Source organism: Palaemon carinicauda, chromosome 40 (genome assembly GCF_036898095.1).
Source record: "Palaemon carinicauda isolate YSFRI2023 chromosome 40, ASM3689809v2, whole genome shotgun sequence".
Classification (NCBI taxonomy): Eukaryota; Metazoa; Arthropoda; class Malacostraca; order Decapoda; family Palaemonidae; genus Palaemon; species Palaemon carinicauda.
Genome location: NC_090764.1, coordinates 16884905 through 16903287, shown reverse-complemented (window position 1 = coordinate 16903287; position 18383 = coordinate 16884905). Strand labels below are relative to the sequence as shown.

The window sequence follows — 18383 nt, the reverse complement described above, 5'->3', positions numbered from 1 at the left end:
TGAACTGTATGTATATTACAAAATTGTTTCGCTAAATCATTTTACCACGTCTCTCAGTTTCTTCACTCTTTAATTCCTTCAGATTTCATCAACAGTAATACTCAAGAACTATCCATAAGGGATCTTATTTTGATCTTCAATTATCTCTCTAATTAATCTTTTATATTCAAAGTAAATAACAGGACATAACATGACGGAAAGGATGCCACTATTTTTTTATGATTTTCTTATGATTATACATACATCTTTGTTCTACTATGTTGCTCTAATATAAAGTACTTGATGGTTATTCATACATATTTCCTTTTATTTTGTATTGTATGTTACCCCTATTTTTCATTCATGTTCTTCTCGTCTCACTTTACGTGCCAACATTAAAAAGATGTTGATGCAAATATGGTTGCATTTATTTTTCTCCTACTTCCTATGTTAGGTTTTCATCTCTCCACACTTCTGTATTTCCCTATTTTTATATAAATATAGAATTAATGTAAAAAGTAGTAAGGATAGAATTCTAGTGTGTCCTCCACACTTCTGTAATTTCCCTATTGTTATATAAATATAGAATTAATGTAAAAAGTAGTAAGGATAGAATTCTAGTGTGTCTTAGCGAGTGGGAAAGGTGATCTAATGTCTTGACTCATAAAATAAGAAGAATTTCGTAAACGTAAACATTGCCATCTGTTTCAATTTTCACTTGACGTTTCGAGCTCAGACCTATTCATCATTAGTCGGTAGGTGATCTACATTAATACACAAAATTAAATATCATGAACTGTTGCATATTTCTAGAGAGAAAGTTATCCTCCACATAATGCAGCAGTAATACGCCATAGGCATATGTTACTTGAGATATTCGCAATGTTAGTTTGGCAATGGCAATGAGACAACGTCATATTTAGCGGTTTTACTATGTAGGTCTACTTTGGCTCCATGTATTGTGGATGGTTTTTATGGCCTTTTCGTTAAGTATGCATAGGTTCTTTTGAATTTAGAAGAGAAGAAACTTGATGTGGCAGAGATGCGAATGTTGGGATGGATGTGGGGGGGGGGGGGTAAGTGACAAGAAGAGATAAGATACGGAATGAGGTAATTAGGGGTACCACAGGAGTTAGAGAACTATATCCAATAAAGTAGACTGAGGTGGTATGGTCATGTCATGAGAAGAGATGAACAGTCTATTGGGAGGAGAGTGATGGAAATGGAGGTACAGGGAACGAGAAGGAGAGGGAGACCAAAGCAAAGGTGGATGTACTGTATCAAGGATGACCTTCGATCAAAGGGATTAACCGGTGATGAAGTGAGGGACAGAGGTAGATGGAGAACGCTGGCCAGAAACGTCGACCCCACATAAAGGTGGGAAAAGATGCAGATAAAGAAGGTTTTTGGAATTTGGATGACACGTTTTGACTGTGGCATTCAACAACTGATACTTGGGAACTCGTCTCATAATGCCACCCAAATATTGATTAAATTGTAAGCGTCCGTTTTTCTATAGGGAAAAGTAAGTTTTACTAGGAAAGGTTGGAGCCTTTGTATATCAGTGGCCAGGTCCTCCAGCATGGATTAAAAATGGACATCAACTAACCTAAAATTTCCCCCCCTAACCTAATCTACAAGCAGTGTCTTCACCTACTTACCTAACGGGGGAGCTAACGCCCCCTGCGACCTCCCTTACACTGCCGTATTCTAAGTTAGTCATAATAATACATACAGGTGGCTGCTATCATACGTATACGCCTTTAGGTGACACGTTTTGAACAGGGTTTCATTATAATTAAGGACGGGAAAAGATTTTATGCTATAAAACAGGCTGGGACGGAAAAAGCTTTTCTACATAAAAACTGGCGGTTCTTATAGAAAAACATTCATTTTCTTCGAAAACAACACTTATTTTCACTGTGAATAAAAACTTAATTATTGAAAACATAATAATCAATGGGGTTAGCGTGTGTGGCTTAGCATGTATAGGTTGCCAGTACATAGGAGCTTAATATTTTTTTCTTTCCGCGAATGCGCGGCAGAGCAAAAACCATTAGATTTCTGAGAAAAATATCCCCTTTTCTTAGAAGGTCTAATGGGTTTTTGGTTTATTTGCTGTTGAAATTCAGGTAAGAAAGCACATTATTTTCTACACAGAAAAACAATTTTTTTTTCTGTTCAAAATGTTTTGTCCATAACGCTTACTCTTCTTAAAATATTTATTTTTCCTTGTTTCCTTTCCTCACTGGGGTATTTTCCCTGTTGGAGCCCCTGGGCTTTTTTCCCTGTTGGAGCCCCTGGGCTTATAGCCTCCTGCTTTTACAACTATAGTTGTAGCTTAGCAAGTAATAATGATAATGATAACTATAATTTTACCTAGAGCAGTATGCCGAACGACTAGTTATGTGCGCAGTTTGATGGATCATCAGCATGCTGCTTGCATAAAAGGGCAATTCTTCATAACTGTCTATCAACATGTTTACGACTACATTGGTCTGCTGAACTAACACACTAATTTAATTATTCACTTAATGTTCTTTGGCTTGCCCTGGCTCGCTTCTCTCACAGTTCAACATTATCTCCTTGCTCCTCTGTTCTGGCAAGTGGAACATGTTGTGCATATACATTAGCTGTGTGGGCAATCATTCGGTAACCCGACTTCTTACACACTACCCTTGTACAATCATCTCTCTCATTTGCCTGCCTTTGGCCACCTAAAAAAAAAATCATCAGCTTATTAAAAAACCATGATATAATACGTAAAAATTGCAGATTTCGAGAGGATCTTATGTAAATCCGTAATCATAACGTGCACGTACGCTGATGATTAGCTAATGCCCACATTTGGCGGTTGTGACATGATGGTGTTGTGCATATATGCTTATTGAATTATGGTGATTTAATTGTGTTGTAGCTATATCACATTGAAATGTACATGATTGCAAGGATACGTGACATCCTGACGAAGCTGAAATCCAACAAAGGGCATGGGAAGGAGAAAGAGAGAGATTATATATTGAACAATAGGATACTGTATACAAATATTTGATCTTATGATCAGCTTAGTTTCAAACATAGCAATGTTACTTTACCTATTATATTTAGTAAGAAATTAATTTCACATTTTCAAGTTTATTAGGGGAATAATAAACTTCAAAATAATGTATCGAGGTCCAAATAATACAGTACAGAATTGATAAGAAGCATTATATAGAAACTTGGTATAAAAATTTTGATATTCATGAATAGTATACCAGATTATTTTTCATATACTGTATGCAAAAATTACCTGTAAACTATGGTAGGAACCCTTATGCAACTTGAAAATATAGTATGAAAGTATGTAATGTATGAGTATTTTTTATTTAGGTTCATTATATTTCATACATTTTTGAAATAATTCATTGGTTTCAGATTTGGCTGAACTCAAAATGTCAAAAGATGGACCACTACTTTTCCAGGAGAAGAAAGGGCCAATGGGACCTGAAAAGTGCTATATGTACAGTAAAAGTACTAACAAGTTTGTACCTGTAGCTGGATCTCAAAATGGGTAAGCTTAATCCACCTTCTGTATAAATAATAAAAAAAGAGTACAGTGAGTATATAGAGTAGTGATTCATCACAAACCCATTTAATTAAAATAGCCCATATTTTTACCATAGACAGATATAATATCCCTCATTCCACTGTAAATATATAAAGTATTCTGTATTTACTTTTATGTACCTCAGGGCACTAAGAGTATACAGCCCTGGGTACATGGAAGATAAGTTTACCAAAATTGTAGAAATAGGAACTAATCTCTGTTATCTCACACATTTTTTATAGAAAACTGTATGAATAAAGCAAATAAAACATTTTATAGTGTCAAGTTAGAAAAAATGGAAGCATTGGATGACATACTTTATTTACCATTTCAAGAATGTTTTTTTTTTTTTTTTTTTTTTTTAAATGCCATGCCCCTTTTGATACAACTAACTACAAGGATAGTGTTTAAATATAGTTACTGACTGAAATTTTTTTTTTTTATTAAGAGTAGCCTTAGAAATTACAATATTGTGCAGTATTGTATTTCATGTTCAGAATTTATTTTGTTATTTGGTCTTACACAAATACAAACCATCGTTCTTTACATAGGAGAATGATTACAGCGAAGCTAGGAATATGGCGGTTAAAAACTTACAACGAAGTGTTAACGACCGACAGGTAGTTACCTTCTGATAGCAGGGAGGGGACTGTTGCCCAGGTGGGACACTGATATCTCGCTTAGATGTCAGCCGTCAGTATGGATGAATGTTTTCTCTGACTGGGAATATTCAAGATTTTATTTTAAAAATTTCTTACCCTTTTCCAGAGTTTTTGTGATTTTGGAAGTAATGACTGTTGAAATGCAGAAATGTCCTGGAGTGCCACCAAAGGTCTGCGGCACCTTTATGAGTGCGGTGACTGTGGATCCTCACTAGGTTTTCCTTGCTTGGAGAGGGGATGCTCGTTCTCAAGCATCACCTTGTGATGAGGGTAGGGAATGGCCATCCTCCCAGTGGGAGATGTATGGCAGGAAAAGAAAGAAGTCCAATAAAGATTCATTGCCTACAGGGTCTTCCTTAGTTCTCTAATCCCCAGTACTCTTCCTTTGGACTCCTCTCCATTGGCCGTCTTTGGGGGATAATCGAGCAAGAGTGGTGACCAGTGAACTTTTTAAGGTTAGCCCATGGGCAAGGGTCCCTTAATTTTTCCCCCAGAGAAACAATGGAACCTCCTTCAGAGAGAGAGCCTCCTTTTGTTTTTTTAGGTTGCAGATGTTGTCCCCCTCTTAAAGGATAGAGGGTTCCCCTTCGTAGGATAAATAGCAGCCAGTCCTAGCAGCGAGATGCCAGTGGAATGTTCCTGCCATATCTCTGAGCCCTTTTGTAAGGTTGTGCCTCAACCATTGCGAGATCCTTCCTCTCCAGAGGAGGATCGTAGGTTAGCCTCGCATAGGCAGTCCTACTTCTCTCATCTCTGCAGGTTCTTCAAGAGACGACTCTTTTTCGAGGCAGAATTCCAGACGGGCCTCTTCCAGATGCATCTCTTTTTGGCGATCGTCTTCAGAGAGTGTTTTTTCTAAGGGTATCTCACCCCAGCGAGATTCTTGGTCTAAGCGAGCCTCTTCTAGATGTGCCTCATCATATAGACAGACTTCATGCTTTTAGTCACGATGTGGGAATTGTGGCAAATCTAGAGAAATACAAGCTTTCTCCCACACTTAAAATGTATACTGTACTTGGTCAGGGATATGGATACAGTAATAGGTTTTACCCATCCCAAGACAGAGTAACCTATTTAGGAAGGTAACTCATCCTTTGTAAATTGATCACAGTTACCAACACAACAATGGCAATAGCAACTAGGTCACTTTTGCTCATTAGAGAGACTTGTTCCTCATGGTTATCTCCACTTACCATCATTGTAATGGTTTTTAAAAAAAAACACTAGTTGTATACCACCAATTTTCCTCTAGTCCTGGTACCAATGAAGCAAGACCAAACCCAACTTACTTTGGTGGCTTGACTAGGAAAATCAGTTTTGGGTATCTCCCATAGAGTATATCCCTCCAGATTTTCTTTTTACTGATGTGTCAAAGAGAGGGTGGGTCCCATCTCCTGGACCATCTTAAATCAGAATAATGATCACACAAGGACAAGTCTCTACATATCAATGTTCTGGAGTTGAAGGCAGCTTACCTAGCACTTCAGCACTTCCAACCTCTTATTGTTGGTCACTCGGTTGCATTGATGAACGACAATGCAACTATAATAACATATGTGAACAAGGAAGGCGGCACAGTCCCACTGCTTCTCTGTTAGATAGCTGTGTTGGTGCCCTTATGGGTAGTTTGCAATGCTGTAGTCCTCTGAGCCCTGTTCATTCCTGACAAGAATAATGTTATAGCAGATAAGTTGAGTTGAAAGGGCCAGATAGTTAGATCAGAATAGTCTTTACATCCCAAAGCAGCGACAACACTCCTGACTGTGGGGTTCCCTGTCAGTAAACATGTATGAGATAAGCCTTGTCAGCAAGCTGCTAGTCTATTCCTCACCAGCGCCAAATTAGGCAGCCTTGGCATCTATGCCTCTGTGACATTTTTCCTTCTTCGAAGTAAGATAAACAAGTTTTAATTCTAGTAAACCAGAAATGATCTAAATCAGAATGGTACCTGAACCTTCTACTCCTACTAGTAGAGTTTTTGAGAGAGCTTAGCTCCATCAACCCCAACTGCAGAGGTTCCACAAATGGAATCCCTTTTACGTCACAGGTGGAGGTTATCCAGCACCTCTTCTGAGAGAAAGGCTTTTCACATGAGACAGCGCGGGATATATTGCGAGGCCTCAGAAAATCCTCCACTGATCTGTACCATGCAAAGTGGACCATCTTCTTTAGTGGGTGCCGTTGTTCTCTCGGAGCCTCCATTCCACTAACAGTAGACTTTTTAGCTTACCTAAGAAAAGAAAGACACTTCTCAGTCTCGACAGAAAAGGGTATTATCCAACCTTGAACCAGGCACAGTACTGAGACTGAGAGGATTGGATATTTCCTCGTTTTGGAAATTATCCATATTATTATTATTATTATTATTACTATCCAAGCTACAACCCTAGTTGGAAAAGCAAGATGCTATAAGCCCAGGGGCTCCAACGGGGAAAATTAGCCCAGTGAGGAAAGGAAATAAGGAAATAAATAAATGAAGAGAACAAATTAACAATAAATCATTCTAAAAACAGTAACAACGTCAAAACAGACATGTCATATATAAACTATTAACAACATCAAAAACAAATATGTCATAAATAAACTATAAAAAGACTCATGTCCGCCTGGTCAACAAAAAAGCATTTGCTCCAACTTTGAACTTTTGAAGTTCTACTGATTCAACCACCCGATTAGGAAGATCATTCCACAACTTGGTAACAGCTGGAATAAAACTTCTAGAGTACTGCGTAGTATTGAGTCTCGTGATGGAGAAGGCCTGGCTATTAGAATTAACTGCCTGCCTAGTATTACGAACAGGATAGAATTGTCCAGGGAGATCTGAATGTAAAGGATGGTCAGAGTTATGAAAAATCTTATGCAACATGCATAATGAACTAATTGAACGACGGTGCCAGAGATTAATATCTAGATCAGGAATAAGAAATTTAATAGACCGTAAGTTTCTGTCCAACAAATTAAGATGAGAATCAGCAGCTGAAGACCAAACAGGAGAACAATACTCAAAACAAGGTAGAATGAAAGAATTAAAACACTTCTTCAGAATAGATTGATCACCGAAAATCTTGAAAGACTTTCTCAATAAGCCTATTTTTTGTGCAATTGAAGAAGACAGAGACCTTATATGTTTCTCAAAAGTAAATTTACTGTCGAGAATCACACCTAAAATTTTGAAAGAGTCATACATATTTAAAGAAACATTATCAATACTGAGATCCGGATGTTGAGGAGCCACCGTCCTTGACCTACTTACAATCATACTTTGAGTTTTGTTAGGATTCAACTTCATACCCCATAATTTGCACCATGCACTAATTCTAGCTAAATCTCTATTAAGGGATTCACCAACCCTAGATCTACATTCAGGGGATGGAATTGATGCAAAGAGAGTAGCATCATCTGCATATGCAACAAGCTTGTTTTCTAGGCCAAACCACATGTCATGTGTATATAGTATGAAAAGTAATGGGCCAAGAACACTACCCTGTGGAACACCGGATATCACATTCCTATAATCACTATGGTGCCCATCAACAACAACTCTTTGAGATCTATTACTTAAAAAATCAATAATAATGCTAAGAAACGACCCACCCACTCCCAACTGTTTCAGTTTGAAAACAAGGGCCTCATGATTAACACGGTCAAAGGCAGCACTAAAATCAAGGCCAATCATACGAACTTCCCGACCACAATCAAGGGATTTCTGTACAGCATTGGAGATTGTAAGAAGGGCATCACATGCTCCAAGGCCTTTACGAAAACCAAATTGCAAACTAGGGAGTAGATGATTACCTTCAGCAAACCTATTAAGACGTTTTGCCAGAAGACGTTCAAAAACTTTAGATAATATGGGAGTTATGGAAATTGGGCGGTAATCAGTGGGACTTGAGCTACCACAAACACATTTACATAGAGGAGTAACATTACCAATTCTCCAACTAGTGCTAAAAGCTCCTCTTCTTGCTAACTTGCGCAAAATAACAGATAACTTTGGAGCTAAGAAATCTGCTGTCTTTATAAAAAACAAAGGAAAAATACCATTTGGGTCTACACCTCCATAAGCATCAAGGTCCATCAACAGAGCTTTAATCTCACGAGATCGAAAAGCTAAACTAGTTAGTTTAGCCTCAGGAAAACAGGAATGAGGAAGTTCAAGTTTTTCATTACTCTGTTTACTGTCAAAAACATCAGCCAAAAGTTGTATGAAGCAGACGTTTTGCTGTCTTTAAAGAGACCACCTTACGAACCATTGAGGCAAGCCTCAGATAGGGACCTTACCCTGAAAATTTTTTTCCTGCTTACTAAGTGTGTAGGTAACCTACAGGGACCAGCATTTATTCTCTCATTTTGAGTATTGGAGGCTGGTTTTTTTTTTTATCTTTGGTTCCAGATTTCGTAGTTTGAACTGAAAAATCCTTGATTCCTTTACAGTTTCAATGCTAATGGAAGTACAGTACTGTAACTAATAATCCAGATGAGTTACTTTTGTATCTTGTTCATTAGCACTGATAGGATAAAAAATGGAGTCACTTGAAATACATTCTCCTTTTGGCTGCAGGAGACTATCATCAGAGTATTACGTTCCAGATCCCCATCGTATCTGAGGAGTTGGTGCTACTGTAGCCTTCAAGAAAAATCTCTTAGTGGCTTAAGTTTTAGACGCTGGAGTATGGAAGCATCTGACAGCCTTTACTGTGCATTATTTATGGGAATGTACTCTGACCTAGGATTGCTGCTCAGCAAATGGTGTAGTGACCCTAACTCTTTTATAGTACTGAAAGTATCACGACTAAGATTGCGGTTACAACGTAATCCTAGGACGAGAGTGAGAGTGTTTACCCCCTTTTCTCTCTTCTTCCTATCTCTTCGGGTATAGCTGATGGAATCCTATGTAGCTGGATGGATATAGTTACAGTACAGGTAAACCTCAGCTATAGCTAGCAGTTTATCCATTACCGTTACATAGAAGTGTTCATTCTACTGTTCTTCCATACTTGGGGAAGGATGGATATTTACAGGCAAATTTGTAAATTTCTTTATGCCTTACTTGTCATATTTACCAGTCTATGAAAATTTTCTTTACAACAACCTTTGTTACCTGGGCTGTGAGCCTAACAGTACTTCAGACCCTGGTTTGCAAGGTGTATAGGATACTATTCATCGCAATCCTGAGATTTTAGCCAGTCAGTTTTGTAGTAAGGACTTCCTTCCACCTAAGGGAATCCCCTATTAAAGGACAAAGGTTTTAATTCGTGTAGGAGCAGTAATTTGTAATTTTAAATATTTAACTTATCCGGTGAATATATATAGCTGCAACTCTGTTGCTCGACAGACAAAAAACAGTAAAAACTCGCCAGCGATCGCTATACAGGTTGCGGGTGTGCCCACCAGCGCCAACTGTCGGCCAGATACCATACTCGATGTAAACAAAGACTCAATTTCTTCTCTGTCGACGTGTCGACAAGACGTACTTTACTCGCTGTTGAAACCTGGAGTTTTTCCCATCATATTTGGTGAAGTACTTTAATTTGGTTTTGAGCTTTCGCAGTACAGGGTTTTTCTTCAAATAATCCTTGAACTCTTTTTTGTATCGGATTCATTGTTGATGACTTAGATCGTTTTTTGGAATTTTCCCTTGACCAATTCAAAATGGCTGACCTTTCACAAGTTCCAAAGTTCAGAAAATGCAATGCTAGGGACTGTCATAGGCATCTTCCAAAGGCTTCTCTCGACCCTCACACTGTTTGTTCCAATTGTCGGGGTAAAACCTGTCAATTGGAAGATCGGTGTGAGGAATGCGTGGGCCTTTCGGAATTCGATTTTATCGAATTTGAGAAGTATACAAGCAGACTAGAGAGAGATAGGGTAAGGAGAAGTTCTTCTAGGTCGGTAGATTTTTCCTCTCCTCATGCCCCTCAACCTAATCCTTCCCCTGTAGTGGTTGTTCCTAACCCCCCTCCTAGCACTCAGGAACCATCGATGGCTGACATGATGCGTGCTATCCATGCCTTGGGGGAGAGAGTTGAGTCCCTTGCAAGTGACCGCAATCAACTCATGGCGGATGTTAAGGAACTAAAGTGCCAAAGTGCCGCGGGAAGTGACAAAGTGCCTAGTGTTTCTCAAAGTGTTGTGAACAGTGTTGCGCTTGAGGGTTCGTCTGTTCGTGCCTGTCGTCCTCCTAGTCCGGGACCTCTTGCAAGCTCCCAAGCCCAGGGGAGAAGCAATGTCGTACGACGCATGGGTTCGAGAGGCCTTGATCAGCGAACAGACGTTCCCTCCATGGTATCAGGCGTATCTCCCCAAGATCGCCCCTACCTACGTAAGACGAGAGAGCCCGTTTTTACCTCGTCGTCCGAAGGTGTTTCTCGTAAGAAACCTTGGACCAAGGTCTCATGTCCTTTGAAACGTAAGTCGGTCCCTTCAGGACAAGTCCAACGTCCCGGTTGTAGCCACTGGGTCAGTTCGGACTCGTTGCCGTCATCTGATGACTGCTCGCCGCCTAAGAGAGGCAAAGCGGTACCGCCTCAGTCGCTCACCCCGTCTGTTGCCGCACCGGCTGCCGTAGACCCTAAATGGGTGTTGCTGCAGGACATGCAGTCCAAGCTTGCGTCCTTGATGGAGGACTTTAATGCGGAGAAGGTTGCTGCTGAACCTTCTGGCCAACAACCTTCCAAGCGGTCTGTTGTGCGTCCTGTTGACGCTGAGGTTACTTTCTCGCGTCTACCAGTTGAGGTGGTTCCTCCACCGATGCAACCCAGTGTGGGTTGCCAGCCGCACGTTGACGTTAGGCGACGCACGGAGGTGGTTGTTGACGTTCAGGACGTTCAGCAACCATCAGAGGTGACTTGTTTTGACGCGGTGCGTCAACCTCCGCAACCCGGTATGGTGTTGACTGCACAACCCAGACGGTCTAAACAGTCTTGGGTGGACGCTGTGCGTCCTCGCGCACCCATGGTTGTTGACAGTTCACAGACTCTGCAGCAGTTCCATGACGCTGCGTCCGGCTCCGTCACGCATGCACCAGTGTGACCGGACTCAGCGAGCCAAACGTTGCCCACTCCGTTGCCGTTTCCTCATCAGTTTTCGGATGAGGAACAATCAGATGAGGACGTTGCTGAACCACAAGAGGATCAACCTTCAGAACTTGACGAGCCTAAGGCAACTCAACCATCATTGGACTTTAGAAAAGTCATGGCTGTATTTAAGGAGTTGTTCCCTGACCACTTTGTTTCTGTGGCTCCTCGTTCGCCGCCGTCAGAGTTTGTATTAGGCGTGCCTGCTACCGCACCTGCCTTTACTAAACTCGTTCTCTCTCGTTCATCCAAGAGAGCTTTGCGGCTGTTGGGAGACTGGTTAGAGTCTAAGAAGAGTTTAGGGAAGACAGCATTTGCCTTTCCCCCATCTAAACTCTCGTCTAGATCGAGCGTCTGGTATGCCACGGGAGAAGTTCTCGGCTTGGGAGTTCCTGCCTCTGCCCAGGGCGACTTCTCAAGTCTTGTAGACTCTCCCCGCCGCCTTGCCATGAGACGCTCGAAGATTTGTTGGTCACCATCGGACCTGGACCACCTTCTTAAAGGGATATTTAGGGCTTTCGAAGTCTTTAACTTCCTAGACTGGTGCTTAGGAGCCCTGAGCAGGAAAATCTCTTCTGCAGATAAGGATGTTTCCTTGCTCATTATGTCCTGCATGGACAAGGCCGTCCGTGATGGGTCCAACGAGCTAGCCGCCTCATTCACGTCCGGAGTCCTGAAGAAGCGAGAGTCTCTCTGTTCTTTCCTGTCTGCTGGAGTGACGCCATGCCAAAGATCTGAGCTACTCTTTGCTCCCCTTTCCAAGTGCCTGTTTCCTGAAGTCTTGGTAAAGGAAATTGCCTTATCTTTAGTTCAGAAGGACACCCACGATCTAGTTGCGTCCTCGGCTCGCAAAGCTCCCCCTTTGCCTACATTGTCTGCTAGACCGAGGATAGACACTCCAGCGTCTCGCTTTATTCCGCCCTTTCGTGGCAGAGCCTCCAGCAGAGGAGGTGCTCGTGCCGAAGGGAAGCGAGGGAAGAGGAAAGGATCCAAGTCCTCTAGGGGCAGAGTCTGACTGCCCGCAACTTCAGACAGCAGTAGGAGCCAGACTCAAGAACTTCTGGCAAGCCTGGGAGAAGAGAGGCGCAGATCAACAATCTGTGAAGTTACTCAGAGAGGGGTACAAAATCCCTTTTGTACGCAAACCCCCTCTAGCGACGTCCCCCATCGATCTCTCTCCCAGGTACAGAGAGGAAGAAAAGAGACAAGCCCTGAAACTGGAAGTGTCTCTTTTGCTAGAGAAGGGAGCGGTGGTCAAAGTCTCGGACCTTCGATCACCGGGATTTTACAACCGTCTCTTCCTAGTATCAAAGAAGACAGGAGGTTGGAGACCGGTGCTAGACGTCAGTGCTCTGAATGTCTTTGTCACAAAGACGAAGTTCTCCATGGAGACCACAAAGTCAGTCTTAGCAGCGGTCAGGAAGGAAGACTGGATGGTCTCGCTAGACCTAAGGGACGCCTACTTCCACATCCCCATTCACTCAGACTCCCAACCTTTTCTGAGATTCGTCTTCGAAGATGTGGTTTACCAGTTTCGGGCCCTGTGCTTTGGCCTAAGCACAGCTCCTCTCGTATTTACGAGGCTGATGAGGAATGTGGCCAAATTCCTCCACTTATCGGACATCCGAGCCTCCCTTTATTTGGACGACTGGCTTCTCAGAGCCTCTTCCAGTCGTCGCTGTCTGAAGGATCTCAAGTGGACTCTAGATCTGACCAAGGAATTGGGACTCCTAGTCAATTTGGAAAAGTCGCAGCTGGTCCCATCCCAAACTATTCTGTATTTAGGGATGGAGATTCACAGTCAAGCTTTTCGGGCTTTTCCGTCGGCCCCCAGAATAGATCAAGCCCTGCTATCCATCCAGAAGATGCTGAAGAAGGAACGCTGCTCAGTCAGGCTGTGGATGAGTCTGGTAGGGACGCTGTCATCCATGGAGCAATTTGTATCACTAGGAAGACTACACCTCCGTCCTCTGCAATTCCATCTGGCTTTTCACTGGAAAAAGGACAAGACGCTAGAGGCGGTCTCGATCCCGATTTCCGGAAAGATAAAGTCTTATCTGACTTGGTGGAAGGACAATATCAACCTAAGAGAGGGTCTTCCCCTGGCTGTTCAGATACCCAACCACGTTCTCTTCTCGGACGCATCGGACTTGGGCTGGGGCGCGACGCTGGACGGTCGGGAATGCTCAGGTCTGTGGGGACTCGAGTCAGAGGAGCATGCATATCAACTGCAAGGAGCTGTTGGCAGTTCATCTGGCCTTGAAAAGCTTCGAGTATCTCCTTCGAGGCAAAGTGGTGGAAGTAAACTCGGACAACACCACGGCCTTGGCGTACATCTCCAGACAAGGAGGTACCCACTCACTGACGTTGTACGAGATCGCAAGGGACCTGCTCATCTGGTCAAAAGGTCGAGACATCTCCCTAGTAACGAGGTTCATCCAGGGCGACTTGAACGTCATAGCAGATTGTCTCATTCGGAAAGGGCAAGTAATTCCAACCGAATGGACCCTCCACAAGGATGTGTGCAAGAGACTTTGGGCCACTTGGGGTCAACCAACCATAGATCTCTTTGCAACCTCGCTGACCAAGAGGCTTCCAATCTATTGCTCCCCAGTCTCGGACCCAGCAGCAATACATATAGATGCCTTCCTCCTAGATTGGTCACATCTGGATCTCTACGCATTCCCACCGTTCAAGATTGTCAACAAGGTACTACAGAAGTTCGCCTCTCACGAAGGGACAAGGTTGACGTTAGTTGCTCCCCTCTGGCCCGCGAGAGAATGGTTCACCGAGGTACTTCGATGGTTAGTAGACGTTCCCAGAAGTCTTCCTCTAAGAGTAGACCTTCTACGTCAGCCACACGTAAAGAAGGTACACCAAAGCCTCCACGCTCTTCGTCTGACTGCCTTCAGACTATCGAAAGACTCTCGAGAGCTAGAGGCTTTTCGAAGGAGGCAGCCAGTGCGATTGCTAGAGCAAGGAGAGCGTCTACCATTAGACTCTACCAATCGAAGTGGGAAGTCTTCCGAGACTGGTGCAAGTCAGTTTCTGTATCCTCGACCAATACCTCTGTAGCCCAAATAGCTGATTTTCTCTTATACCTGAGAAAAGGACGATCCCTTTCAGCTCCCACTATCAAGGGCTACAGAAGCATGTTGGCATCGGTCTTCTGGCATAGAGGCTTAGATCTTTCCAACAATAAAGATCTGCAAGACCTCCTTAAGTCTTTTGAGACCACTAAGGAGCGTCGTTTGGCTACTCCTGGGTGGTATTTAGACGTGGTACTAAGATTCCTCATGTCAGACAGGTTTGAGCCTTTACAGTCAGCCTCCCTGAAAGATCTCACTCTTAAGACTCTTTTCCTGGTATGCTTAGCCTCGGCTAAAAGAGTCAGTGAGATTCATGCCTTCAGCAAGAACATCGGATTTTCGTCGGAAAAAGCTACTTGTTCGCTGCAACTTGGCTTTCTAGCCAAAAATGAGCTACCTTCTCGGCCTTGGCCTAAATCTTTCGATATTCCCAGCTTATCGGAGATCGTAGGCAATGAACTAGAAAGAGTCTTATGCCCTGTTAGAGCTCTTAAGTTCTATTTAGATCGTACTAAACCTTTACGAGGCCAATCTGAAGCTTTATGGTGTTCAGTTAAGAAACCATCCTTGCCTATGTTAAAGAATGCTTTGTCATACTTTATCAGATTGTTAATACGAGAAGCTCATTCACATCTGAGTGAGGAAGACCGAGCTTTGCTTAAGGTGAAGACGCACGAAGTTAGAGCTGTAGCAACTTCCGTGGCCTTTAAGCAAAATAGATCTCTGCAAAGTATAATGGACGCAACCTATTGGAGAAGCAAGTCAATGTTCGCGTCATTTTACTTGAAAGATGTCCAGTCTCTTTACGAGAACTGCTACACACTGGGACCATTCGTAGCAGCGAGTGCAGTAGTGGGTGAGGGCTCAACCACTACAATTCCCTAATTCCATATCCTTTTAATCTGTCTCTTGAAATGTTTTTAATGTTGTTTTTTATGGGTTGTCCGGAAGGCTAAGAAGCCTTTCGCATCCTGGTTGATTTGGCGGGTGGTCAAAGTCATTTCTTGAGAGCGCCCAGATTAAGGGTTTGATGAGGTCCTGTTGTATGGGTTGCAGCCCTTGATACTTCAGCTCCTAGGGGTCTGTCAGCATCCTAAGAGGATCGCGAGGCTCCGTAAGGAAGACATACTTACAAGGCAGAGTAATCGTCTAAGTCGACTTCCTTACCAGGTACCTATTTATTTTGTTTTTGTTATTTTGATAACTTCCAAAATGAGATAAAAACTCTTAGCTTATACGATGTAAACATATTTAACTGGTCTCTACCCACCACCCTGGGTGTGAATCAGCTACAGTATATATATTCACCGGCTAAGTTAAATATTTAAAAATGATATTTTAATTATAAAATAAATTTTTGAATATACTTACCCGGTGAATATATAAATTAAACGACCCTCCCTTCCTCCCCAATAGAGACGCAGTGGGATGAGAAGAAATTGAGTCTTTGTTTACATCGAGTATGGTATCTGGCCGACAGTTGGCGCTGGTGGGCACACCCGCAACCTGTATAGCGATCGCTGGCGAGTTTTTACTGTTATTTGTCTGTCGAGCAACAGAGTTGCAGCTATATATATTCACCGGGTAAGTATATTCAAAAATTTATTTTATAATTAAAATATCATTTTTCCTAACTGTACTACCCTCCAGCCTTCATCTTCCCCGATAAGTCTCAGATGCAATCAAAGTGGCTGTTCAGTGTACTGGCAAGAGGGATGGGTCTTCCCTGCTTTTGGTAATTGCTGGCTACTGCCAACAAATTGTTGTAAGTTTTAACTGCCAATTTCCAGATGCGCTTGAATCGATTTTCTATTAAAGGACTTGGTATGTATAGTTAGGAAAAATTTAGATGACTTTTAGAATTTTTGATGTTTGACAACAAATATGTCTAATGAATTGAAACATTACTCTTTGCTCAGCTCTGATGTAGTGATGTCTTGGGAAAATGTGAAGAGTTGGATTCGTGAAGCATTTCTTCCTCAAGGATATCCAGATTCAGTTTCTCCTGATTATCTTCATTATCAGTTCTGGGATTCAGCTCAGGTGAGTGTAGATGTACACTGTACTTTAATCCCTTTGTGCTCTTTGCAAGATAAGTTATTGGGATTTAGAATAACCATTTACACTTTATATATAATATAGTGTAACCTCCAGAGAAATTAAGAGAATTGCACATATACTGTTTATTTTCTACTCTTCAAGTTAAAATAAAGTACGGATAAGTCCCTTATATAATAGGTCTGGCGAATACAAGGCAAGGATGTTACCAACAGGGTACCACAACCCGAGAATTGTACTTTGATGAAGCAATTATATGGAATGAAAAATTTACCTATTAAATGCAGAACTATGAATTCATCATTAATTCAAGAATTGTTAAGTATAACAAATAATAAGCCTTATAAAAGGCGAAAGGATTAATGAGGTGGGATCATTTAAATATTTAGGAACTGTGATCTTTAATACAGGATCTTTAGAATTTGAGTTTATAAAAGATTTAAAAAAGCAAATCAGACAATGGATAGGTAGTAAAATTTGGAAATAAAATTGTCGGAAATTACATAAAAATCAGGCTATATATCAGTTTAGTGAGATCGGTGTTACTGTATGGACATGAGTTGTGGTATGACAATGAAACAATATCCAACAGATTTTGTAGATTTGAGAACAAAGCCCTCCGAAGAATATTGGGAGTTAAATTGCAGGACAGGATCAGAAACGAAACTATAAGAGAGATTACTTGAGTGCCATATATGGATAATTTCACAGTGAGTGGTAGATGAAGAGGGTTTGGGCATGCTCTTTGCACTCCCCAAGAAAGATTAGCTCACCAAACTTTCAATTGGGCTCCACAAGCCACTAGAATAGTTAGAAAACCCAGGCCTATATTGTTGAGGACTATGAAGTGTGAAGTAGGAGATGATGAATGGAGAAGTATTGATTTAAAAGCTCAAAATAGAGACGACTGGCGAAGTCTAACCAATGCCCTATGCGTTAATAGGCGTGGGAGGAGATGAGGATAAAATTTGTGCATATTGTTTATAAGTTAAGCTATCTGTAATAGTTAACATTGAATTGTCAACAATCCTAAACATACACCATGTATCAACACCTTTTATTGATGTTTCCCTAATTGCTTTGTGTCACATACAGCTTTGTTCATGTAAAAATTAATAGAATGCAAAATGTTTCATCAGTTGTTATTTACCACTTATTAAATGCAGTAGATGTTCTGTATATCCACGAATCTTTTACTTCAACAGTGTGGTGACAAATTGTAAAGGCTAACAATCATAACAAAAGGGAATTAGAATTTTGAAATTTTCTGACGATAATTTTTCAATATCTAATAAGTATAATGTATTATGTTAGATTATTTTTAATAAATGTGGCATAGCATTTTTATTTTTTTTTTATTCAATAGGAAACAATTTTAAAGGCTACTTTTTTCTTATATTTACCAGCTTTGTTAAAAATATTGTGCTTTCAGACTATCCTGATGATGTATTTTATATACAAAATGTATATATTGTTTCTTAAAGCTACATTTTCTCAAAATTTTTATCATAATGATTTAATACATACAGTAGTTTCTTATTTCAATCAAAATATTTAAACTTTTCCAAACCCCAAATTTTACTTACCTGTATATTTTATACTAGAAACCATCTTACCTTCTGAAACTGTCGGATTCTCCAAATTAATATAGTAGTTAAAGAGAAGTCAAATTATCAAGGGTTTATCTCATATCTAATAATTAAGAAGTGGTTGCCTGTAATTTTATTTAAAAGAGTAATTTCACAATACTTTATTTCCAGGCCTACTGCAGTAGCATTGCTGGAGCGCTCAGCTTAAAGGCAGCTCTGGCTGGTTTAGGAGTTGGAGAAGCTTCTGCAACAACACTAGCAGCAACCATTACTTGGCTTTTGAAAGATGGTTGTGGAATGATTGCATCAATTGTTTTTGCTTATATGAGAGGGTACGTAAT

General features: G+C 41.1%; 1 protein-coding gene across 1 annotated transcript in view; it reads left to right on the top strand.

The window, feature by feature from the left end:
- Positions 1–650: 650 nt before the first annotated feature.
- Positions 651–18383, top strand: part of LOC137631982 (RUS family member 1) — a 46811-nt gene continuing 29078 nt past the window's right edge. Inside the window, exons 1-4 of the mRNA XM_068363966.1 lie at positions 651–734; positions 3397–3532; positions 16315–16438; positions 18214–18374. Of these exons, the coding sequence (XP_068220067.1) occupies positions 3414–3532; positions 16315–16438; positions 18214–18374 (404 nt within the window). The 5' untranslated portion in view covers positions 651–734; positions 3397–3413. The remainder of the gene's footprint in view (positions 735–3396; positions 3533–16314; positions 16439–18213; positions 18375–18383) is intronic.